At 35.4% G+C, this 27,633-nt stretch overlaps 1 protein-coding gene across 2 annotated transcripts in view; it reads left to right on the top strand.

Moving 5' to 3' along the window:
• The window catches only part of ORC4 (origin recognition complex subunit 4), a 95,539-nt gene that overhangs the window by 34,492 nt on the left and 33,414 nt on the right, over positions 1-27,633 (top strand). For both annotated transcript variants that reach the window (XM_082841459.1, XM_082841460.1), the window contains 3 exons: positions 19,486-19,559; positions 22,686-22,762; positions 23,329-23,419. In XM_082841459.1, the coding sequence (XP_082697585.1) occupies positions 19,503-19,559; positions 22,686-22,762; positions 23,329-23,419 (225 nt within the window). In that variant the 5' untranslated portion in view covers positions 19,486-19,502. The remainder of the gene's footprint in view (positions 1-19,485; positions 19,560-22,685; positions 22,763-23,328; positions 23,420-27,633) is intronic.

The following is a 27,633-nucleotide window of genomic DNA, read 5'->3' as shown; positions in this document are numbered from 1 at the left end:
GTAAGCTGCTCCAGGAACGTGTGCATACAGCTGCCACCCATTGAACTGGGTAATGGGGAATGGGTAGCTACTACTGTGCTAAGAGCTGAAACTGACCAAAATTAATGGCAACTTGCTTTCCTAGGCTTCTCTTGGAAATTTCAAACCTTTAATATACTATATTCTAGAGTTCCAAAATAGTTTCATCAGACAGATTGTGCAAGTGCAATTGCTCTCTTGGTGTAGAGACAGATTCCTGTTGCTTTCTACTCCACCATCTTCTCATAATCTACCTAGTACATTTCTTTTTAACTATTTGTTTTATTAGATATTACAAGTACGAAGAAAGACTCCACACAAAAACTACTAGAACTGATAAACGAATTCAGCAAGGTCGCAGGATACAAGGTTAACATAAAGAAATCTGTTGCATTTCTTTACACTAACAGTGAAATATAATAAAGTAAAAAAAACAGTCCCTTTTAAAATTGCAGCAAAAAAATAAAATAGGAATAAACCTGACCAAGGAGGTGAAAGACTTACATGCTGAGAACTATAAAACATGATAAAAGTAATTGAAGGTGATTCAAAGAAATGGAAAGATACCCCATGTTCTTGGAGCAGAATTAACATTGTTAAAGTGGCCATACATCCCAAAGCAATGTACAGATTTAATGTGATCCCTATCAGATTACCTATGACATTTTTCACAGAACTAAAACAAATAATCCTAAAATTTATAGGGAACCATAAAAGACCCAGAATTGCCAAAGTAATCCTGAGGAAGAAGAACAAATCTGGAGGTATAAACCTCCCAGACTTCAGACAATACTACAAAGCTATAGTAATCAAAACAATGTGGTATTGGCACAAAAACAGACATGGCTCAATGGAACAGAATAGAGAGCCCAGGAATAAACCTACAGTTAATTAATCTTTGGCAAAGGAGACAAGAATATACAATGGAGAAAAGACAGTCTCTTCAGCCAGTGGTGTTGGGTAAGCGGGACAGCTGCATGTAAATCAGTGAAGTTTGAACACACCTTCATACCCTACACAAAAATAAACTCAAAATGGCTTAAAGATTTAAATATAAGACCTGACACCATAAAACTCCTAGAAGAGAACATAGGCAAAACATTCTTTGACATAAGTCATAGCAGTGTTTTCTTAGCTCATTCTCCCAGGGCAATAGAAATAAAAGCAAAAATAAGCAAATGACACCTAATCAAACATATAAGCTTTCACACAACAAAGGAAACCATCAACAAAATGTAAAGACAGCCTATGAACTGGGAGAAAATATTTGCAAACAAAGTGACCGACAAGGGATTAAACTCCAAAATATACAAACAGCTCATGCAGCTCAATGATAAAACAAAAACAAAGAAAACCCAATCAAAAAATGGGTGGAAGATCTAAATAGACATTTCTCCAAAGAAGACATACAGATGGCCAAAAATCGCACGAAAATATGGTCAACATCACTAATTATTAGAGAAATGCAAATCAAAACTATAATGAGGTACCACCTCAGAACAGTCAGAATGGCCATCATCAAAAAGTTTACAAATAATAAATGCTGGAGAGGGTGTGGAGAACAGAGAACCCTCCTACAATGTTTGTTGGTGGCAATGTAAATTGGTACAGTCACTATGGAGAGCAGTATGGAGGTTCCTTAAAAAGCTAAAAATAGAGTTGCCATGTGATCTAGCAATACCACTCCTGGTCATATATCCGGAGAAAACTAATTCAAAAAGGTACATGCACCCCAGTGTTCACAGCATCGCTATTCACAATAGCCAAGATATGGAAGCAACCTAAATATCCATCGATAGGTGAATGGATAAAGAAGATGTGGTATATATACACAATGGAATACTATCAGCCATAAAAAAAATAACGAAATAGTGCCATTTGCAGCAACATGGATAGACCTAGAGATTATCATACTAAGTAAAGTAAGTCAGACAAATACCATATGATATCACTTATAAGTAGAATCTAAAATATGACACAAGTGAACTTATTTACAAAACAGAAACAGATTCACAGACATAGAAAAAACTTATGGTTTCCAAAGGGGAAAGGGAGTGGGCGAAGGATAAATTAGGAGTTTGGGATTAGCATATAGAAAATACTATACATAAAATAGGTAAACAATGAGGTCCTACTGTATCACACAGGGAACTGTATTCAGTATCCTGTAATAAATGGAAAAGAATATGTGTATATATGTATATCTGAATCACTTTGCTGTACACCAGAAACTAAAACAATGTTGTAAATCAACTATACTTCAATTTGAAAAAAAAGATGTTGCAGAGAGTCTCTTATTCCATTTCACACCACAGTTCTTATCTACGTGATTTCTTATTGGCTTTCCAAAGTTTCTATGATAAACGTGTTACTTTCTAATGAATAAAAAAAGTAAGTTTATGGTCTTAAAAATATAGATGCCTATAAAAAACATAAATTGTACAGATACACATTTGAAGAAATGGATTATCATCCTTGAACTTCTGGAATACTAGCAATTTTCTTTCAGAATGCATCCTTCCACTGTTTTTATTCCCCTAAAGAAAAGTCCAGTGATGATTTTGATGGCTTTTCTGATGTTTACAGGGTTTTTTTTTCTCCCTTCCTCTTGAGACTAAATGACCATTGTGTTGGTGTCACTAGATGTAACAGCTCCTGCTTATAAGTTGTGATCTTGAGCAAGTCATTTAAAACCTCTCTGTTCAATTTCTACTCATATAAAAGGTAGACTATATGTTCTTTATGGTTTCTTTCACCACTAAGTCCATGAGTTTATCCCTTGTTTTATACTGTGTTGCCTTTTCTGCTTTTTATATCCATATGTCTTATTCCAATGAGATTTTAAGCTTCTTGAGGATAGAGACCAACTTTTACATTTCATCTTTCCTGTAATGCTTGCCACATGGCCTTGTAATAAGTAAACATTCACTAAATACTTGTTAGATTGAGTTGATTGAGAAACTTTGAAATCAACTTGGAGGCCGTTGGTTGTCTCGTTTAATAAAAGGAGGTGTTTATATAGAATAAGCATTTATTTAATTCCTTTTCAAAATGCATTTATTTTCTGTCATTTGAAATGTCATTCTCAGCAACAATTTGTGTTTCAGTGTAGCAAAAATGTTTCTTTAAGCAGTATCTGAAACTGAAGCCATAAGCTCACATATATGTATATATGTCACCTATACATGTATACATAAACTCACACACACATATAGACGACAATCAATATGCCAAAGGTATGTTGTGTGGCCCTGTTATTTCATGTTATTAACTTCTTGGGCCAAAGGAACGTAATCATTAAATGTTATCACCACATAACAATATCACCAGAAATTTTATATCTAGTTTATATAACTGGCAACAAGTTGAGTGCCTAAAATCTGTGGCATGAAAGGACTTGTGACTTAACAGTATTATTTTGGCGAAGCAATAATTTGCTTTTGACTTAAAAACATTATCATATTAATTCAGTGATTTGTTGAGCAGCTTATTCTTAGATATAGCTGGTGGTATTCCAAAGCAAGTCTCATGATCTGTGCCCTTGTAATATTTGATAATTCTAAGTTAAGACAGTAATATTCAAAATTAGGTTGACTTTTGTCATAATATAAATGTTGTGTTGTGAGTCAGCAAGCTGAGAGGTATTTGGTCAGTTGACTAGACATTAGAAAAAAATCTGATTTGAAGGAGTGTGTCAGGAGTCTATCCACATATGTTTTCCTTCGTTCGTTTAGTACTGTTAGTCTGAAAGACAATGACTCGAACTAGCCTAAAATGAAGAGGTCAAGTTAACTGTGCATACCAAGTAGATTTTTGTTTAACATCTGTAGAGTGGCAAAACACTTGGACATCTGACTGGATATTGAACTATATTTGTAAATAAGTTATTAGTGACATTTATTTTCTAGTGTTTTTAGAAGTTAAGTGATTTCCCTAATTATTTTTATTGTTGGCCGAATAGAGTTGATCTAAAATATATGATGTAAAAACAATGAAGTAGAAATAGAGTACAGGCTTTGAACTGAGGAAGTCACCACTAGAAAAATAAGATCTATAACTGCTCATGAAATCCCAGTAGTAGAAAAGGACATGCTTCATAATTCTCAGGGGTTTATCAACATGTAGGTTTTGGAAAGCATAGGAATGGGTAATTATCATGATAAATACACCACCTTGGTTGATAAGTGGGAGCTGAATCTACACGTGATTGAGTCTTGAACTTATTTGTTTAACCATCCTGCTTTGGTTTACATGTTTTTAAAAGTCTGAAATTCCACATATAGTTATGGTAAGTAGTGGTCAATGAATATATCTCAATATTTCACCTTTATCATCCTTTCAGTGGTAAGGGTGTAAGTTGCAGGGATCTCACTGTCATGGGGAATGTAGATAGACTGTTCTGAGCAGGCAGCTTCAGGTGGCATATTTTAATAATTACTGTCATTTTTGTCCTTTGTCAGTGCAGGAATAAATTCTGAATGGTCAGTACCTTTCTGGTTTATAATATAGAAGTGCTCTGGAATTGGTATAGCAAGAATCTTCTCAATCATATATAGGTGTGCACCTTTATGTGTGTGTCAGAACTGAGTATCATCTAAGACAGTACAAAAGTCAGAGCTACAATGCCACTCACTTACTTGAGCCCATAGTGTAGGACACTGGTTCCTAGACCTGGTTGTATAGAAGAGTCAATCAGGGAACATTGTGTAGATTACAGATTTTTGACTGAGACCCAGAAATCATATTTTAAAAGCATTTTCCCAGGTGATTATGATGATATTTGGGAAACTGATATAGAATAAAACAAATACTCGGTTGGTTCTTTGTGTATGTTTTCTAATTAGAGTTTAATGTTACCCTTGTGTCCAAAATTTCATGAATGTTTGCTGATTTTTATTTGCCTTTTAAAAATGAAAAGTGTAATAATTCGTGAGTTTGTACTCTTGTTTTATGAGGAAGAATTCTTTCATTGGACATACCACATTAAAGGTATTACCTTGCTAGGTGCACTGGGATTTATAATAGTGGAATTCTATCATCGATGAATTGACTATAACCTAACTGCTCTACAGTTTGTCTCTTTACCATTTTACTACATAGTCCCTAAGAATGTTATAATTAGAAAGGTGAGAAGAATAATTAGAATTCAGAAAAATTTTAAGGATGCCTGTTAGTTTTCTCTGTAGCTTTGGCCATTTCTCTATTGACAGCTTCGCGATGAAGATAAAATATTTGAGTAGCATAGCCAGGATGCCTTTCAGTTTAGTTCCTTAGATCTGGACATTTTGAACATCTAAGGGAAAGATCATTAATGTAAAACAAATTATATCTGCTATTTGTAAGTGTATGTGTGCATATTCAACAAATGGTTTGCTTTACTTGGCTATTGTATAAATGAATATACTGGCTTGGGTAGTTCTGTGTGTGCATATTTATGCATGGTTAAAATGCCATTGTTTATTTTTAGTTGTCTGGTTAAGAGTTTTTAATTCTTCCAACTTAGTTTTTTAAAAGAATAGTCACTGCCATGTTTGTATTCTGAACCATTTGGTCTGGTGGTAGTATATAGAGAAAAGGTCACATAACTCAAGAGTCAAATTTAAATGTCACATAAACACATATAATAAATAAAAGCAGATTATTTACTTGGTTAAATGCATTAACCATGACCAACACATTGAAACAATAAAGGGGAAGAAAAGTTATGTTTTTTGTTTTCCTGCTTTACTGCTCTTAATAGACTATCTGTGGTGGTCTACTTGGATTTTCCATGCAGTAGTCTCATTCTGGGCAGTATTTGAAGCACCTAGCCTTTGGCAAAGAAAAGTATCTCTCATCTGTGAATCTCAGTAAGTTTCTCCATTCCGTTTTCACTTCAACTGCAAGGATTTCATATGTGACACTTACTGCTCAAGAGATCAATGTCCAGAGGAAGTGGCAAACCAAAGCAGAATGAAGTTGGCTCAGGTTTTACAAAAAAGATTCCACTAACATTTACCAAGAACTCTACAGGCATGGTCTGTGATGTTAATCCTTTTTTTTTTTTTTCCAACTTTGTATGTCAGAATTTAACATTTACTGCTTTAAAAGGGGGAGGGGGGTGTTTTCTACCCCTGAAGATTCAAGAGTGTTGCCCAGGGATTTTTTTTTAATGAATATTCATCCATTTTGCTTGTGTCTTCCTGGATACTACGAACTTTGCATCATAGTAACTGACACAGCCTGTCCCACAGTGTTACAGCATTAGTGCTTAACCAGTTCCTCATTCATCTTGTAATTCGGTCAGTGAGACTGTAATTTTCCGTTAGCTCCATAGAGCAAATGCCTGTCCTCCTCTTCTGAATCAAGCACATCTTTTTTGGCCTTTTTGTGTTAAAAGTCTTTCATGTTGTTTGATACCAGTCTTAGACTGGTTGATAACTTTTAAATATTTTATTTTTTAGGTACTAATTTTTACTTTTAATTATTTTAGCCTAGGCATATTTAATTTGTCCCAAGAAATATTGTTGAATCAAAAACTGTTATTAAAACATTGTCTTCTATGATGTTAAAATATACATATCAAAAAACAATTTAAAAATTCTTTGCAGGAAAGAAAGGACTTTTTTTTTTTTAAATCAGGGGATGACATAAATATAAAATATCCAGGCAAATGTTTTTTTCTGTCTTTCCACTCTTTTATTTTAAAAGTTTATATGAATATTTAGACAACCAGAAGAATCTCCCAAGTAGATCACAGGACTGTATACTTTTTTGGAATATCCTCAGAAGGCTCTCTAAATTATTAGCTGGTAAAACAAAAACCTTTTGTTACTTTTCAGTAACAGGAGGAAAGAGAAACTCCTTGTTTCCTCTTATGTTGTATGATTTGTGATCTCTTTATCTATCTGCTAAGAAGCCTTCTAGGGCTTCAAAGCTTATTTGTTTATTTACCGTGATGAAAGTCCGTTGGCCTCCTGATGCCTGTTTTATTCCACATTCTCCTCTTTTCCCTTCACGATCCTCAAATACTTAACGTTAGGCTTAGCTTGGTTTGAAGAGATGCTGTCTATACCCGTGGATTTCTTCATTTTCTTTGGCCTCTTAACAGTTTTATCCGCTTTGATGTGGAATGCACAGTAATAAAGTCAGTTTTCTCAGTAGCTCACAAAGTGTGGTTCCAGGACAGGCAACAGGAACATCCTCTGGGAATTTATCAGAAATGAAATTCTCAAGGTCTACCCTAGACCTATTATTAAATCAGAAACTCTGGGGATGAGGCCCAGCAATCTTAATCACTTCTAGGTGTTGAATAGCTTTGGGCACTAGGGATTTGAAGTCTTTAGGGTCCATATAACTCTATATAGATTGATCTGCCCATAATTTCTTATTATTACTAGTATTAAAATGTTTTTTTATATTGAGGAATACTTAGTGAATTTATACCATTGAAGTTGCCATCATAGTTCTGGTGTACCTTAGTTGGAGTTGTACTCGATACTTCATTGCACGGTCAAAGTACCCTCAAAGAAATTGTTTAATGGGAACGTATGTATATGTATAACTGATTCACTTTGTTATAAAGCAGAAACTAACACACCATTGTAAAGCAATTATACTCCAATAAAGATGTTAAAAAAAAAAAGAAATTATTTAGAACAAGAGTCTAATTCTGTGCTTCATTCCCCCCAGCCCACAACTCTAATTGTTTCTAATCTTGGTTCTTCTCTCCAATGTAATACAATAATTTATAAAGGGTACTCTGTATCACCATGCTTGGCATTTGACAACATGGCATATCAGGTAAAACATTTCATTTAATCCCCACAGTAATCCTGTGAATTAAATAATGCTTTTATCTCAAACTTTACAGAGGAGAACACTGGGGCTTAGGAAGGTTAATTTGCGAAGGTCACACCACAGAACCAAGAATTCAAATCTATGCTTGATGACAGAACTCTTAGGGACAGTTGATATTACCATCAATCTCAGTTTTCAAGTTCTGCTTCTCCTTGATTTTGTCTGAATTTGCATTTATCTTAAATTTGATATATAAATGGCCTTCTTTTAGACTTCTCCTTGCTTACAGTTCTGATTTCAATAATATCCTCAAATATTTCTTTATTTCATTGTGTGTGACTTACTTTCTAAGAAAAATCAAAACTTTCTAGAAAGATTCTAGTGTCTTCATCTTCACTTCTTCTGCCTTCGCTTTTCTGGTTTAACTTCAGAAATGAAAACCTTGAACTCTCTTTTTTCATATGTTCAGTATTACTATATATTAGATTTAAAATCTGTGTTGCCTATATTTTAGACAAGCTAAAACTGGCATTCAGTAACTGCAAGTTTGAAATGAGTAGGGAGAGTATTCCAAATCACAGCAAAATTAAAATAATGAAATTGAGGATGGCTGGAGTACTTGTAAATATTAATAAAATATGTAAAAGTGTAGATTTTGACTAGTAAATTTAATATTCATTTCAGATATTCCTTTTAATCCTCCAAGTCTTAATTGAAGGCAGCGTAAATAAGAATGAAATATGGTAGCCTAATTCCAGAAAGGAGAATATATTACTAATCTTTTTTTAATGCGTTACTAGCAAATTGTCAACCCATTATAAAAAGACAGAAATAATTGATAATCTTTTTCTAAAGATAATTGACTTTACCTTCTCTTACATCATCAGACTTATAGCTTTATAAGGTATATCATTTGATTTAAAAATTATTTGTTAAAAAACATGTGTACTTTATCTTTTGTTAATTTGGGGACTTCTCTATTAAAAGAAATTAATTTCTTAACCAAATTAACTATATTTTAGCCAACTTGAATTTCCATTGATGTGACACTACCATGATAATATTATACTGCATGTATTTTACTTGAAGTATAAATCATTCTGTATTTATTTTATATAAATATTTATATAAATATATATTAGTATATATATAATTTTTCTTTCATGCTTGGCAGGGTTTTTTTGAGGGTCATGGCATGTAATTATTCAAAACTTTTAAATTTAGCTAAGCAGTTGATTTAAACTAATCTGGCTCCTTTTTAGCAGCTAGTTTGCCTGTGGACATTCTCCATTGCCTAACATTCATTCACTTATCAAATATTTTCTTGAAAACCAACTGTATGCCATTTTTGCACTACTTGATTTGGATACAATGATAACATGATTTCTGAGTCTTTCTTTCAAGGAGCTGTGGTCCAGTGGAGCAAACATAAGTAAACACAGAGTTAGTTACATCACTGTATGCTAATTAAGTTCTGTGAAAGGGGAAGATAGCACTTGAGGGATACATAACCCTCAGATTTTGCCCAGACTAGGAGTGTTCAGCGGTGTCACAGAAAGTATTCCAAAGGAAATAATATCTCAACTAAGGCCTGAGTTTGGAGTGAGTCAGGGTATAGAGAATTGTTGATTCTCCCAGGCATATTAAGAGAAGGAGCTGTGAGCTAAACTGGGAAATTAGTCATTCGGAACCTTCCTTTTAAATGATGTTAGGGAATTTGGAATTTAGAACTTTGGGGGTTGAGGATGGAGTTGAAGGGTTTTTACATGAAAATGGGAGTAAGAGTTGGAGGCAATAAAGAAGCTGGCATAGATTTCCAGTCAAGAAATAATGGTGATCTAAAGTAGGATGGAGGCAGCTAGTGACAGGAGTGGATTGGGTTCAATTTTTTTAGGCTATAGAATAGACCAATTGTTACTTGAAACTCTGAAACTGAAAATTAGGTTTATTCACCTTAGAAAGCATAAGTTGAGAGGAGGATTTACTGGAAACCAATAATATAAAAAGTATAGGTGCTAAAGAAATACTGTGAGGGTAAGCCATTCTTTGGGATTACCCATTTCACTGCTCGTCTTAAGAGTATAAATAAAATAGTAGTTTCTACCAAAATTTCTACAACTAAATAATCTTTGTCACCTATTGTATTTGATACCAACATGACTTAGTCATGCATAGACGTTCAGCTCCTTTTACACTTTATGTCTAGTCCTGCTATTTAGAATAGCAAGTAAAATCATGGTATCAAAAGCACAGTAGGAAGTGGAAGGAGGTGTCCCATGATCCACTGGTAAATTTGAGGAGAAATTCAATCAATCTATTTGCAGATAAAGAAGATTTAGTTATACCAGTTATACTCTCATTTTTGTCATTAAGCACTTCAAAAAAACCTATAAAATTAGAGTTTAATTTTGTTTTAACTTTTTATTTTGACATTATTATAGACTCACAGAAGTTGCAAATATAATTCATAGTGTCCCATAAACCCTTCACCCACATTCTCTTAAGGGTGACATCTTATAAAATGATACTGCATGTCAAAACCAGAAAACTGACATTGGTATAACACTGTTAACAAGACTACAGACCTTATTCAGTTCTCAACAGTTTTTACTAGCACTCATTTTTGTGTGTCTGTATAATTCTCTGTGATTTTATCCCATGGTTAGATTTGTTTGAACACCATTGCAATAAAGATGCCGAACTGTTCCATCATTACAGAGAACATTCTTCATGTCACTCCTTTTTGTAGTCATACTCACCCCTAAGTTCTGTCTCCTCACAATCGTGAATCTGTTCTTCATCTTCATAATAGTTTTGTCATTCCAAGAATGTTTTTTAAATGGAATTGTAAAATATGTAATTTTTTTGAGATCAGCCTTTTTTTTCTTTTTTCTGTTCACTAAGCATGATGCCCTTGAGAGCCATCCAAGTTTTTTCACATATCAGTAGTTAATCTCTTTTTTTTTCCTCAGTTACAGTCCCCCTGTATGTATGGATGTTTCAGTTTCTTTAACTCCATTGGCTCTTTGAAGGACATCTGTATTGTTTTCAGTTTTTTGGCTATTACAAATAAAATTGTTGTGAATATTCACATTTACAGGTTTTTGTTTGAGGATAAATTTTCATTTCTTTGGTATAAATACCGAGTACAATTGCCATGTTACATGGTAAGTGTTTGTTTATAAGAAACTGCCAAAGCATAGGAGAGCTTAAAACGGGTTCAAGATGGTGGAGTAGAAGGACGTGCTCTCACTCTCTTTTTCAAGAACTTCAGAATCACAACTAACTGCTGAACAGGAAGACACTGGAACTCATCAAAAAAGATACCCCACATCCAAAGACAAAGAAGAAACAGCAATGAGATGGTAGGAGGGGTGCAAACACAATAAAATCAAATCCCATAACCGCTGGGTGGGTGACTCACAAATTGGAGAACAGTTTTACCACAGAAGTCCACCCACTGGACTGAAGGTTCTGACTGCCACGTCAGGCTTCCCAACCTGGGGTTCCGGCAATGGGAGGAGGAATTCCCAGAGAATCAGACTTTGAAGGTTAGTGGGATTTGATTGCAGGACTTTGACAGAACTGGGGGAAATAGAGACTCCACTCATGGAGGGCACGCACAAAGTAGTGTACATATCAGGATCCAAGGGAAAGGAGCAGTGACCCTATAGGAAACTGAACCAGACCTACGTGATAGTGTTGGAGGGTCTCCTGAAGAGGCAGGGGCTGGCTGTGGCTCACCACGGGGACAAGGACACTGGCAGCAGAAGTTCTGGGAAGTACTCCTTGGCATGTGCCCTCCTGGAGTCTACCATTAGCCCCACCAAAGAGCCAGATAGGCTCCAGTGCTGGGTCACCTCAGACCAAACAACCAACAGGGAGGGAACTCAGCCCCACCCATCAGCAAACAAGTGGATTAAAGTTTTACTGAGCTCTGCCCACCACTAGTCCCTCCCATCAGGAAGCTTGCACAAGCCTCTTAGCCTCATCCATCAGAGGGCAGACAGCAGAAGCAAGAAGAACTACAGTCCTGCAGCTTGTGGAACAAAAACCACATTCACAGAAAGACAAAATGAAAAGGCAGAGGACTATGTACCAGATGAAGGAACAAGATAAAACCCCAGAAAAGACAACTAAATGAAGTGGAGATAGGCAACCTTCCAGAAAAAGAATTCAGAATGATGATAGTGAAGATGATCCAGGACCTCAGAAAAAGAATGAGGCAAATATCAAAAAGATACAAGAAATGTTTAACAAAGACCTAGAAGAATTAAAGAACCAACACCTAGAAGAATTAAAGGATAAACAAACAGACATGAACAATACAATAACTGAAGTGAAAAATACAATAGAAGGAATCAATACTAGAATAACTGAGGCAGAAGAACGGATAAGTGACCTGGAAGACAGAAAGGTGGAATTAGCTGCTGCGGAACAGAATAAAAAAAAAAGAATGAAAAGAAATGGAGACAGCCTAAGAGACCTCTGGAACAATATTAAATACACCAACATTGGCATTATAGGGGTCCCAGAAGAAGATTGAGAGAAAGGACCTGAGAAAATATTTGAGGAGATTACAGGCGAAAAGTTCCCTAACATGGGAAAGGAAATAGTCAAGTCCAGGAAGCACAGAGAGTCCCATACAGGATAAACCCAAGGAGAAACATGCCAAGACACATAGTAATCAAATTGACAAGAATTAAATACAAAGAATTATTAAAAGCAACAAGGGAAAAATAACATACAAGGGAACTCCCATAAGGTTAACAGCTGATTTCTTAGCAAAAACTCTACAAGCCAGAAGGGAGTGGCACAATATATTTAAAGTGATGAAAAGGAGGAACCTACAACCAAGATTGCTCTAGCTGGCAAGGATCTCATTCAGATTCAACAGAAATCAAAAGCTTTACAGACAAGCAAAAGCTAAGAGAATTCAGCTTCACCAAACCATCTCTACAGCAAATGCTAAAGGAACATTTCTAAGTGGGAAACAAGAGAAGAAAAGCACCTACGAAAACAAACCCAAAACAATTAAGAAAATGGTAATAGGAACATACATATTGATAATTACCTTAAATGTGAATGGATTAAATGCTCCAACCAAAAGACACAGGCTTGCTGAATGAATACAAAAACAAGACCCATCTATATGCTGTCTACAAGAGACCCACTTCAGACCTAGGGACACATACAGACTGAAAGTGAGGGGATGGAAAAAGATACTCCATGCAAATGGAAATCAAAAGAAAGCTGGGGTAGCAATACTCATATCAGATAAAATAGACTTTGAAACAAAGATTGTTACAAGAGACAAGGGAGGACACTACATAACGATCAAGGGATCAATCCATGAAGAAGATATAACAATTATAAATATCTATGAACCCAACATAGGAGCACCTCAGTACATAAGGCAAATGCTAACAGCTATAAAAGAGAAAATCGACAGTAACACAGTAATAGTGAGGGATTTTAACAGCTCACTTACACCAATGGACAGATCATCCAGACAGAAAATTAATAAGGAAACACAAGATTTAAATGACACAATAGAGCAGATAGATTTAATTGATATTTATAGCACATTCCATCCAAAACCAGCAGATTACACTTTCTTCTCAGTTGCACACAGAACATTCTCCAGGATAGACCACATCTTGGGTCACAAATCAAACCTCAGTAAATTTAAGAAAATTGAAATCATAACATGCATCTTTTCTGACAACAATGCTATGAGATTAGAAATCAGTTTCAGGTTAAAAACCACAAAAAACACAAACACAGGCTAATCAATATGTTACTAAATAACCAAAAGATCACTTAAGAAATCAAAGAGTAAGTCAAACAATACCTAGAGAAAAATGACAATGAAAACACAATGATCAAAAACCTGTGGGATGCAGCAAAAGCAGTTCTAAAAGGGCAGTTTATAGCAATACAATCCTGCCTCAAGTAACAAGAAATATCTCATACAATCTAACCTTACACCTTAAGGATACTAGAGAAAGAAGAACAAACAAAACCCAAACTGAGTAGAAGGAAAGAAGTCATAAAGATCAGAGGAGAAAGAAAGTAGAAACATAGAAAACAGTAGCAAAGATCAATAAAACTAAAAGCTGTTTCTTTGAGAAGATAAACAAAATTGATAAACCTTTAGCCAGACTCATCAAGAATCAATAAAATTAGAAATGAAAATCAAGAAGTAACAACTGACACTGTAGAGATACAAAGGATCATGAGAGATTACTACAAGCAACTATATGCCCATAAAATGGACAACGTGGAGGAAGTGGACAAATTCATAGACAAGCACAACCTTTCAAGACTGAACCAAGAAAAATAGAAAATATGAACAGACAAATCAGAAGTAATGAAATTGAAACTATGATTAAAAATCTTGCAGCAAACAAAAGTCCAGGACCAGATGGTTTCACAGGTGAATTGTATTGAACATTTAGAGAAGAGCTAATACACATCCTTCTCAAACTCTTCCAAAAAAATTGCAGAGGAAGGAACACTCCCAAACTCACTCTACGAGGCCACCATCACCCTGATACAAAAATCAAAGATACTACAAAAAATGAAAATTACAGACCAACATTACTGATGTGTATAGATGCAAAAATTCCAAACGAAATACTAGCAGACAAAATCCAGCAACACACTAAAAGGATCATACATGATGGTCAAGAGGGATTTATACCAGGGATTCAAGGATTCTTCAATATACACAAATCAGTGTGATACACAATATTAACAGATTGAAGAATAGAAACCATATGATCATCTTAATAGATGCAGTCAAAGCTTTTGACAAAATTCAACACCCATTTATGATTAAAAAATCTCCAGAACATGGACACAGAGGGAACCAACCTCAACATAATAAAGGCCATATAAGATAAACCCACAGCAAGCATCATTCTCTATGGTGAAAAACTGAAAGCATTTCTTCTAAGCTCAGGAACAAAACAAGGATGTCCACTCTTGCCACTAGTATTCAGCATAGTTTTGGAAGTCCTAACCACGGCAATCAGAGAAGAAAAAAATAAAAGGAATCCAAATTGGAAAAGTAGAAGTAAAATTGTCACTGTTTGCAGATGACATACTATACATAGATAATCCTAAAAATGCCACTAGAAAACTACTAGAGCTAATCAATGAATTTGGTAAAGTTGCAGGATACAAAATTAATGCACAGAAATCTTTTACATCCCTATACACTAACAATGAAAAATCAGAAAGAGAAATTAAGGAAACAATTCTATTCACCATTGTAACAAAAATAATAAAATACCTAGGAATAAATCTACCTAAGGAGGTAAAAGACCTGTACTCAGAAAACTATAAGACACTGATGAAAGAAATCAAAGATGACACAAACAGATTGAGAGATATACCATGTTCTTGGATTGGAAGAATCAATATTGTGAAAATGACTCTAGTACCCAAAGCAAACTACAGATTCAGTGTAATCCCTATCAAAATACCAATGGCATTTTGTACAGAACTAGAGCAAAAAAAATCTTAAAATTTGTATGGAAATATAAAAGACTCCAAATAGCCAAAGCAATCTTGAGGGAAAAAAGCGGAGCTGGAGGAATCAGACTCCCTGACTTCAGACTATACTACAAAGCTACAGCAATCAAGATAATATGGTACTGACACAAAAACAGAAATATCGGTCAGTGGAACAGGATAGAAAGCCCAGAGATAAACCCACACACCTTTGGTCAGCTAATTTATGACAAAGGAGGCAAGGATGTGCAATGGAGAAAAGACAGTTTCTTCAGTAACTGGTGCTGGGAAAACTGGACAGTTACATGTATAAGAATGAAATTAGAACACTCCCTGACACCATACACAAAAATAAACTCAAAATGAATTAAAGATGTAAATGTAAGACTGGACACTATAAAATCTTCGAGGAAAACATAGGAAGAACACTCTTTGACATAAATCACAGCAAGATCTTTTTTGACCCACCTCCTAGAGTAATGGAAATAAAAACAGAAATAAACAAATGGGATCTAATGAAACTTAAAAGCTTTTGCATAACAAAGGAAACTATAAACAAGACGAAAGTACAACCCTCAGAATGGGAGAAAATATTTGCAAACAAATCAACAGGCAAAGGATTAATCTCCAAAATACATAAACAGCTTATGCAGCTCAATATTAAAAAAAAAAAAAAAACCCACTCAAAAAATGGGCAGAAGACCTAAATATGACATTTCTCCAAAGACATATAGATGGCCAAAAGGCACATGAAAATTTGCTCAACCTCACTAATTATTAGAGAAATGCAAATCAAAAGTACAATGAGGTATCAACTGATACTGGTTAGAATGGGCATCATCAGAAAATCTACAAACAAATGCTGCAGAGGGTGTGGGGAAAAGGGAACCCTCTTGTACTGTTGGTGGGAATGTAAATTGATGCAGCCACTATGGAGAACAGTATGGAGGTTCCTTAAACTAAAAATAGAACTACCATGTGTCCCAGCAATCCCATTACTGGGCATATACCCAGAGAAAACCATAATTTAAAAATACACATGCACCCCAGTGTTCATTACAGCACTATTTACAGTAGCCAGGTCATGGAAGCAACCTAAATGCCCACAGACAGACAAATGTCTAAGGAAATTGTATATATATGCAATGGGATATTACTCAGCCATAAAAAGGAATGAAATTGTGTCATTTCTAGAGATGTGGATAGACCTATATACTGTCATACAGAGTGAAGTAAGTCAAAGAGAAAAACAAGTATTGTACATTAACTCATATATGTGGAGTCTAGAAAAATGGTACAGATGAACTGGTTTGCAATGCAGAGGTGGAGACACGGATGTAGAGAATAAACGTATGGACACCAAAGGGCAAAAGCGGGGTGTTGGGTGGTTGTGGGATTAATTGGGAGATTGGAATTGACATGTATACACTAATATGTATAAAATAGATAGCTAATAACCAGCTGTATAAAAAAATAAAATTAAGTTAAATTAAAAAAAAAACTGCCAAAAGGAAACTTTGCAGAATGGCTATAACATTTCACATTCTTACCGGTAGTTGTATTAGAGATGTGGATTCTCTGCATCCTCACCCGCATTTGCTGTTTTCACGTTTTAATTTTTGCTGTTCAAATAGGTGTGTACATATACCTCGTTGTGGTTATAATTTGCATTTTCCTAATGACTAATGTGTTTCATGTGTTTATTTGGCATCCATATACCCTCTTTGGTTGAAGTGTCTATGCCCTTTGTCCATTTTTCTAGATTTCTGTATTGTTGAGCTTTGAAGCTTCTCTGTATATAAGTCCTTTGTCAGATATGTGGTTTGCAGCTATCATTCCAAAACTTGTCGTTTCATCTATAAAGTTAGAATTGTCTTTTAAAATATTCTTTGTAATAGAGTGGAGATTTGACTGTTATTTGGAGGGGCTAGATGTATTAAAATCAATGTCAATTAAGACTCAATTTGCAGTAAAAATTTATGTGGGTTAGGAACTGAAGTAGTGTGTATGTGTATGTTTCTTTCATGAATGATCACCAAATGACGAATATGTTTGTTTTTAGTGGCTTACCTGAATTATATTTGATGCAAAGAGGCAGATTAAACACCTACCCTGCAACCTCAGGCATTTTACTTACCTCTTCTGAGCATGTTTTTTCAACCCATGAAATGGGGAGAAATATGTTTTAATTCCATTAATACTGTGAAATCGCTAATATAGCTCTACAAAGATAAGGTATATTGTAAAAGCGCTCCTCCATTTTTTAAAAATTCACTTCTCCTTATTGTCTAGGGGACATTTGTTCCATTGTTTCCTGTGATTTCAGAGTTTGGCTTGTAGACCTTCTTCACAATCAAGAGTATCTTAAACCAGAATGAGGATATCATTTCATGTTGCTAAAATGGTTTTTTGCCCACACACAACTCTGATTTAAGGGAAAAATTTTAAATAGAATAAAATTAAAATAATTAATGTAAAGTTTCTCAAGCAAGGTGCCTCATACAGAGAAAAAGCTGCTGGAAGGGCTCTAAGGGTGACTGAGGAAACCACTTTTCTCTTAAGAAAGAAGCTTCTTAAGGGACCAAGACATCAGTAGAGTACTCTGTTCTTGAGTTTCCAATTTGAGTGCCTGGAGCCGGAAGCCCTTTGGGGTTTAAGAAGGGAGGGACAGATTTGCTTGTTATCTGTTTTTCAAAGCATTTCTCAACTGCTGTCCTGTTAGAAACAGCATTCCAAGGGTTGGCATCTGTCAGTATATGAAATTAATAAATATGAATATAAAATGTGTCACAGAGGTTGATCTTCCTTTAAGTTATTGAAATGCGTACTTTTTAAAAACAGTTGAGGGCTTCCCTGGTGGCGCAGTGGTTGAGAGTCCGCCTGCCAATGCAGGGGACATGGGTTCGTGCCCTGCTCTGGGAAGATCCCACATGCCGCGGAGCGGCTAGGCCCATGAGCCATGGCTGCTGAGCCTGCACATCCGGAGCCTGTGCTCCGCAACGGGAGAGGCCACAACAGTGAGAGGCCCGTGTACCGCAAAAAAATAAAATAAAACAGTTGACTAAATAGCAGTTAACCAAGTATATACAGTTATAGCTATATATAATAGTTATATATAATCAAGTATACCGTGACTGGGTTTAAATCTTGACTCTGTGACTTACACACTGGTTTTGGTCAAGCTACTTAACCTTTCTGTGTCTTCTAATCTGAAAGCAGTGTTAATGATCATATTTATACCATAGGGTTATTCTTAGGATTAAATGAGTTCATAAAATCAGAGCACTTGTAACAGTTACTGGCTAAGCTATTATTACCTGATTAGTAAAGTAATTATATAGGAAATTGTTGATGAGAAAATTAGATCTTTTAGCCAAAGGTGTTTATCTATGAGTATATTGCCCTCAAGGAGAATTTTACAGAACTTCTTTTTTTTCGTTAGTATATATGTATTTTTCATTCCAGTTACCATTGCCAATTTTATTTTGGACATTATGCTAAAATGCTTGGAACTTTTAAATATCCTCAATTTGGGGACACTGACAGTTAACCAAATTTTGTTTAGTGTGATTTGATTATGAAAAAGAAGTACAGGCAGTTCTGTATGTTTACAGAAGAGACATTTTACCTAGTCTGTAATGAGTGTTTATGACTGATGAGTAGAACAAGAAAGCGAAAGCTTTCTGGAAGGGCTGATCCTGTGGGATGGATGTGGGGAGAAACACTGTATGTAAAGGAAGCATATAGATTGGTTTTTGTTTTTGTTTTTAAAGGCAAGGAAGGGAAGCTGAATAGTAAATTGAAAAGAAAGGTAGGAGTAATTGTGTGTGAGAACCATCTAAATTGTGGAATGGAGTGTCAATTAAACCTGTACTTAGACAAAGAGGAGCCGTTGAGATGGTTTTTTTTTCTGTTTTTATTGAGAAACAATTTACATACATCACTGTATAATTTTAAGATGTTTAGCAGGATGGTTTTATTTACATATATTATGAAATGATTCCTACAATTAGGTTCAACTGAGAATTTTTAAAGTTTGAGAAATTTGAACATTTTTCATGTTTTAAAACTTGTTTATTTTGATTCTATAATAGTACATTCTTAAATAATCTCTATAAGTTAATAGTCTTTATATTCATGCTAAAAATTATTTTTCTTTTTTTTAAGGATTTCAGTTTGTTGAAATGAGCAGTCGTAAATCAAAGAGTAACAACTTAATACAAGCAGAATACCTTTCACAGGTTGGTATATATTTTCATTACTCTGAAGGTCTGTTACCATGCAAAGGTGATAAGAGAATTAGTCATCTTCTTAACTTGAATTCTTCCCTTAGCATGTATGAAGAACCACTCTTTTCATTCTCAAGGGAAGAGTATCTTTGCTACTTCCTAATTTCAACCTCTAAGTCTTTGGATAGATGGAATCCTAACTTTACTCATGTCTTCCTAAATGTGCTCTAGTTCAGTTTAGTTTAATATTATCTTTAGAGTTTTGTACTACTTTTGGTAAATTTATTCCTAAGTATTTTATTCCTTTTGGTGCTATTGTAAACAGAATTGTTTTCTTAATTTTATGTTTTATTTATTGCAAGTGTATCTAAATGAAATTGATTTTTCTATATTGATCTTGTATTCTGTAACCTTCCTGAACTCGTTTATTCTAATATTTTTTTAGTTTATTCCTTATATAAGATCATGTCATCTGCAATAGAGGTAGTTTTAATTCTTTCTTCTCAATCTAGATGAATCTCATTTCTTTTTCTTGTCTAATTGCCCTGACTGGAACCTTCAGTATAACACTGAATAAACTAGCAAGAACAGACAATCTTATTTTGTTTTTGATATTGGGGAAATGCGTTCAGTCTTTCACCATTGAGTATGATGTTAGCTGTAGGTTTTTGTGTGTGTTCTTTATCAGGTTGAGGAAGTCCCTTTATATTCCTAGTATGTTGAGTGTTTTTATCATGAACATTTAATGTTTTCTTAAGTGCATATATATCTCTTTCGAGGAGTCTAGTAGGGAATGTGCATGATATTTCTACACTGGCATTTCTTTTTTAAAGATTTTTTTGATGTGGACCATGTTTAAAGTCTTTATTGAGTTTATTACAATATTGCTTTTGTTTTATGTTTTGGTTTTTTGGCCATGAGATATATGGGATCTTAACTCCCCAACCGGTGATCGAACCCACACCCCCTACATTGTAAGGTGAAGTCTTAACTACTGAACTGCCAGGGAACTCCCTACACTGGCATTTCTATTTATCTGGCTTGACCAGAACTACATTTCTTTTAAACAAAAACTAAATGTTGGGCTTCCCTGGTGGCACAGTGGTTGAGAGTCCGCCTGCCAATGCAGGGGACACGGGTTCGTGCCCCGGTCCAGGAAGATCCCACATGCCGCAGAATGGCTGGGCCCGTGAGCCATGGCCGCTGAGCCTGTGCGCCGGAGCCTGTGCTCTGCAGCGGGAGAGGCCACAACAGTGAGAGGCCCACGTACCGCAAAAAAAAAAAAAAAAACTAAATGTTATTGGCATTCCTTTGTGAGACCTTACCTTCCTTCTTTTAGAAGGAAAATGTTTAATTCTGTTTTTTAATTTAACTTTTACATATCTTTGTAAAGTGAACAAATCTTCCATGTGCAGCTTAATTAATTTCTACACATGTATATACCTGTTTAACTTTCATCTCAGATCACTTTAGAATTTTTGAACCTCTGACTATTCACTACAACTTCACTTTATCTCTCACTTTATTTTATACAGTTGTCTCTCTAATAGACTTTAATGAAGTTTAAAAAAAGAAAAGGACTGAGGGTTGTCTTTTGACTTCTAGTGATCTTATCTAGGGGGCGGAATACACACTATGATTCGTTGAATCTATATATGCCCCTTTAATTTTTTTACAGATATCAGCTATTACCTGTATAGTACCTATATTGTGTTATAGATAACTGCCTCTTTTAATCATCAAAACAGGCCTGCCAGAAAAGTGTTATTGTTTCTTTGGCACCAATCTTCCTATTCTTTCCACTTCCTCTATAACTATAAGTATGGATTATTTTATCCCCAGTGAATAATTTGCTTTGCTCATCCTCTGGTACATGTAAAGAGAACTCAGATCTATTTCTTTGGTATGTGAAGGATCAGTCCCATGCTGTCAGTCTGGGAGAAGCAAATAATCCTGGAGGCTTCTTGTTTCTGCTGATGGGGCTAAATCTGAAACAGCCTCCTAAGGTTTTTGTCACTGAGGACCTCTGTATTAGCAGCAAAGCAGAAAAGGAATGATTTTAATGATCCATATTTTTAAAGATCGTGATTGGCTTTTTTTTTTTTTTTTACAACTGAATCTAAGCGCTTTGTTCTAAGGCAAACTCAAAAATTTAGGTCTTTAGAAGAATTTTTTCTTAATTCCAATGATTTCGTATTTTATGTCCTAGGTGAATATAATTTCTTCCATATAATTGAGCAAATCCTTATATGCTGTTACTGCTATTTTGCAGGTTGTTTCTTGAATGTGTCATTTTTTTCCAAATACATTCATTTCTTTCCAATATATTTGCAGTGTTTTTTTAGGCATAGATCATGTTCTTTTAGTAGTATGGTGCTCTGCATCTAATAGGCCCTCAATAACTATATGGACTTTTAAATTTCTTTTTTTTTTTTTTTTTTTTTTTTGCGGTACGCGGGCCTCTCACTGCTGCGGCCTCTCCCGTTGCGGAGCAACAGGCTCCGGACGCGCAGGCTCAGCGGCCATGGCCCACGGGCACAGCTGCTCCGCGGCACGTGGGATCCTCCCGGACCGGGGCTCGAACCCGTGTCCCCTGCATTGGCAGGCGGACTCTCAACCACTGCACCACCAGGGAAACCCTAAATTTCTTTTATTTCCTCGGAATCCTGACTTCTGTGACAGGTAGAGATTGATAAGGCTTGAGGTAAACCAGTTTAGATGTGTTGGTCTCTAGAGACTGAGGTGTGGTTCATGAGCATTATTAAATTAGATTACATTATTAGATTCTCTCCTGTCTTTGTTTGTTGCCTGATATGTTACGCAAAGTGAGGTATTCATTCATTCACATGGATTAAAACAGCCCTCAAATTGCTGATGTAGCTAAAGGAACTAATTCTTTCTCTTGTTGAAAGCTTCATAACTAAGTTCTCATCCTTTCTCTGGGCCTTGAGATAGGTAAAATTAATTGTTAATTTTACAACTTAGGAAAATGCCAGATGTCATGATGATAAGTTATTTAGGGAGGGTTGAATTGATTCATTAATACCTAATTCTGACTGCTATAAATGTATATTCTTGTTCTTTTTTGATTGCATATGTAATATTTTCATTTATATTTATTCACTTTATTTTTATCAGGCACAAAGAATTTTACGGGAAAGATTTTGTCATCAGAGTCCACATAGTAACCTATTTGGAGTACAAGTACAATATAAGTAAGTTTAGCTATCTGCTTGTCTGTTATGAAACTACTTACAGATGCCCTTTAGGTTTTGCAAAAATTGTCATACACAGATTTTATTAAACAAGGCTAACAGACATTTTATAGAGGTAAAAAATTTTGCTTTGTATATAAAAAAATGACTGTTGTGAAGCAAGAGCAGATATCAATATTTCCATAGTGAAAAAAACCTTTTAACTTTCAATCTTGTATCATTTCTATAATCTGGTATTATGGAGAGAATTCTGAGCTTGCACCTACCTAATACTCAGCAGCCAGCTGTGGAGTGAAAGGTCCTAAGAGTTGCCACTGTTGTCCCTTGTCCCATACTATCATAAAGACCAAGATACTTCAGTGTTACTTGGTTTCTCTTCTTGAGGTTTCCAGAGAATCAGTATTTGTGTTCTTCTCTGTAGGACTATTTAGAGCATAAGTCAAGTGCCCAGAAGAAGAGAAAAAAGGAATGGCTGTTTTTTGTTCAAATTCAGCTTTTAAAAAGTATTACCTAGCAAATTATTTCAGCTTTCCTTTTTAAATTTTGGCCTATTTATATCATTTCAGACACTTAATTGAGCTGCTAAAAAGAACTGCTATTTATGGAGAAAGTAATTCTGTTCTCATTATTGGACCCCGAGGATCAGGAAAGACCATGGTAAAAGCTGTTGATTTCTGATGTTCCTTTGCTTTGTAGGCATGTGATGATTCTTAGGGACAACACTGGAAATATTTTTCATTGTTTTCATTATTGTGTTACTAATATTTTGCTTTTTTTTTTTAATTTAAATCATAGAAGACATGCAAAGCCTGTATAGAGTGGTATATTTGAGTTGAACAATGTTTTTTACCTTTTTCTCCCTCACAGTAACAAATTTTCAAATAATGTTTGTTCCATCATGGTCTTTTATCCTTGAAGAATTTGTGATTGACAATGGACAAAGCAGACTAGCAGCTATTGAGCCTGTACCTTGTGTCTTTTATTTATGTTTTGTCATTTATTCTTTACATTAACCCTGCAAGGTAGGTTTGGTATTGTCTCTATTTGTAGATTAGGTAACTATCATACCATGCATTCTTTTTTTTCCTCTTATTGTTTAACTCTAACTCAGGCAGTTTTTATATGTACACTCACGTCTTCTAGAATTCTCTTCTACTTTCCCTCTTTACTATATTTGCTTAATCACCTTCAAAAGATACTGTTGCTTTTTTCCCTCAGTTTCTCTCTCTTCATTCATTATATAAGACAAATTATGGCTGTTATATTGCAAGTATTACTATTTAATTATAAAATCTGTTTTCTGCTATATTCCATGCAATAAATTTAGATTTCTCACTAATATGCTTTTTATATTATGTGTATAAGTAAAATTATGTATTATTTTATATTAAGTAAAATTATGTAAAATAGAAATAAAATTACGTTTTTATTTATTTTTTTGCGGTATGCGGGCCTCTCACTGTTGTGGCCTCTCCCGTTACGGAGCACAGGCTCCAGCCACTCCGCGGCATGTGGGATCTTCCCGGACCGCGGCACGAACCCATGTCCCCTGCATCGGCAGGCGGACTCTCAACCACTGCGCCACCAGGGAAGCCCTACGTTTTTATTTTTTAAGCAGTATGTTTTCACTGTACATTATGTAAGATGAGGAAATTAGGACTTTAGGATTTTACTGTTATCACCCATTTCCAGTATTGTTTGAAGTACATCAATTGGGAATTTAGATCTAGATAATTTCTTTTCTTTTTTAATCTTTTAAGAGTTTTTCATTTATTATAATCACATTTACGATAGTATTTATTTTTGACTGTTTAATTTGGTTCAGTCCTTGGGCTCAGTCCTTGTATGTAACCACTGTTTCTTTATTCTTGTTTTTTTATTACGATTTTCCTTTTTGTGTTCGACTTCAGTGCTATTTGGGGTAGTTTTTACAGGAGAACCATGTGACTAATATGCTTTGGAATTATTAGACTATTTAAAATTATTAACAATAATTCTATTAACAATAGAAAAACTGAGCAAAGATATGCACAGAAAGATCATAGGAAATTAAATACAAAGCGATCTTAAACTTATAAACGTGTTCAATTTCACTCATATTTAGTAAATTAAATAAAAACTATAGTAATTTTCTCTATCAGGTTGACAAGAAAATCTGTAAGATTGATAACATACTGATGTTTTTGCTGGTGGTATAAATTAGAATTAGACAAAATCTAACCACACTACAAATGTGTATACCCTTTGACTCAGCAACATTTCTAGGAAGTTACTGTTGTGAAATGATGCGTGTACAGTTACTTATTTCAGCACTGTTTGTTAATAGTGAAAGATGAGAAACAATATAAATGCCCATCAACAGAATACTGGTTGACAAATCATGGTACATCCATCCATATAATGGACTATGATACAGCGGTAAAAACGAATAAGGAAATATTTGTAGACAGTACATAAAGAAAAGGAAAAAAATGCTCATATTTCTGTTGGTTCATCTGTGAACCAAAAATTCCCTGAAATGTGTATATATTTTTAAAAATTTTTATTGGAGTATAGTTGATTTACAATGTTGTGTTAGTTTCAGGTATCTATCAAAGGTGAATCAGTTTTACATATACACACATCCACTCTTTTTTTAGATTCTTTTCCTATATAGGCCATTACAGAGTATTGACTAGAGTTCCCTGTGCTATACAGTAGGTTCTTATTAGTTATCTGTTTTATATATAGTAGTATGTATATGTCAATCCCAGTCTTCCAATGTATCCCTGCCCCCTTTATCCCCTGGTAACCATAAGTTTGTTTTCTACATCTGTGACTTGTTTGTAAATAAGTTCATTTATACCCTTTTTTTTAGATTCCACATATAAGTGCTATCATATGATATTTGTCTTTCTGTGTCTGACTTACTTCAGTCAGTATGACAATCTCTAGGTCCATCCATGTTGCTGCAAATGGCATTATTTTGTTCTTTTTTATGGCTGAGTACTATTCCATTGTATATATGTACCACATCTTCTTTTTCCATTCCTCTGTTGATGGACATTTAGGTTGCTTCCATGTCCTGGCTATTGTAAACAGTGCTGTAGTGACCATTGGGGTGCATGTATCTTTTCAAATTATGGTTTTCTTCAGGTATATGCCTAAGAGTGGGATTGCTGGGTCACAAGGTAGTTCTAGTTTTAATTTTTTAAGGAACCGCCATACTGTTCTCCATAGTGTCTGGAGAACAATTTACATTCCCACCAACAGTGTAGGAGAGTTCCCTTTTCTCCACACTCTCTCCAGCATTTATTATTTGTAGATTTTTTTGATGATGGCCATTCTGACCAGTGTGAGGTGATACCTCATTGTAGTTTTGATTTGCATTTCTCTAATAATTAGTGATGTTGAGCATCTTTTCGTGTGCATTTTTTTAAAATTTATTTTTGGCTGCATTGGGTCTTCGTTGCTGACCGCAGGCTTCTCTCTAGTTGAGGCGAGTGGGGGCTGCCCCTCGCTGCCGTGCGCTGGCTTCTTATTGCAGTGGCTTCTCTTGTTGTGGAGCACGGGCTCTAGTCACCCGGGCTTCAGTAGTTGTGGCACGTGGGCTCAGCAGTTGTGGCTCACGGGCTCTAGAGCACAGGCTCAGTAGTTGTGGCGCATGGGCTTAGCTGCTCCGTGGCATGTGGGATCTTCTCGGACCAGGGCTCGAACCCGTGTCCCCTGCATTGGCAGGCAGATTCCCAACCACTGTGCCACCAGGGAAGTCCCCATTTTTTTATATATAAATTTATTTTTATTTTTGGTTGTGTTGGGTCTTCGTTGCTGTGCAGTGGCTTTCTGTGCTTGTGGCGAGTGGGGGCTACTCTTCGTTGCGGTGCATGGGCTTCTTATTGCGGTGGCTTCTCTCATTGCGGAGCATGGGCTCTAGGCATGTGGGCTTCAGTAGTTGTGGCTCACGGGCTCTAGAGCCACAGGCTCAGCAGTTGTTGTTGCGCACGGGCTTAGTTGCTCCGCGGCATGTGGGATCTTCCTGGACCCAGGGCTAGAACCTGTGTCCCCTGCATTGGCAGAAGGATTCTTTACCACTGCACCACCAGGGAAGTCCTTTCATGTGCTCTTTGGCCATCCATGTGCCTCCCTAAGATATTAAACACAAATATAGTGAGTTATTTGTTGAGGCGGGGATATGGGAACAGAGGTAGGAATCTTTTCACTGCATATCTTTTTATACTTTTTGAGGGGTAAACTATATGACCATACAATCTATCTTAAAAACTAAAGAATGGAAAGTTGGTTGAAGGCAAGGGTAAAAACCCCAACAACCTGCTTAACAGAACAAATCACTAAAGTCATTCAGACCACAGAAATGCAAAAGAGAATTGAAGTTTAGTAATATGGGGAAATGTAAAAAATATTTTAAATACATCAAAAATTATTTTGCACATTACTTACAACATGGCTGGGATTGAATTCTTGGGTCACAGTTTTTTCTCCTTTGGAATTACATAGATTTTATTCAATTTGTATTCTGTGGGAAAACTCCAAGGGTAGGCTTTTCTTTTTTCCTTTATAAATTGCTGTTTCAATCTGGATAGTTTAGATTATGCAGTCGTAACAACCCTAAATTTCAGTGTCTTTTTTTTTTTTTTTTTTAATTTCAGTGTCTTGACACAAAAGTTTATTGTTTACTTTTGCTCTATGCATAGTGTGGATCAGCAAGGGGACACTGTTCTCTGTAGTCACTCAAAGGAAGTGGTGGATGTTATGTCAGCATTTCTCCACAAACACCCCCGTGGAAGAAAGGGAGCATGATGAATCATGGACACTCTTAAAGTTCCTACCCAGAGGTGATACAGAACACATCTCACAGTTCATTGAACAGAGTG

This window comes from Leucopleurus acutus (genome assembly GCF_964270905.1).
Source record: "Leucopleurus acutus genome assembly, chromosome: 6".
Lineage (NCBI taxonomy): Eukaryota > Metazoa > Chordata > Mammalia > Artiodactyla > Delphinidae > Leucopleurus > Leucopleurus acutus.
The sequence above is the reverse complement of the archived record's forward strand: the minus strand, read 5'-3'. Positions and strand labels throughout refer to the sequence as shown.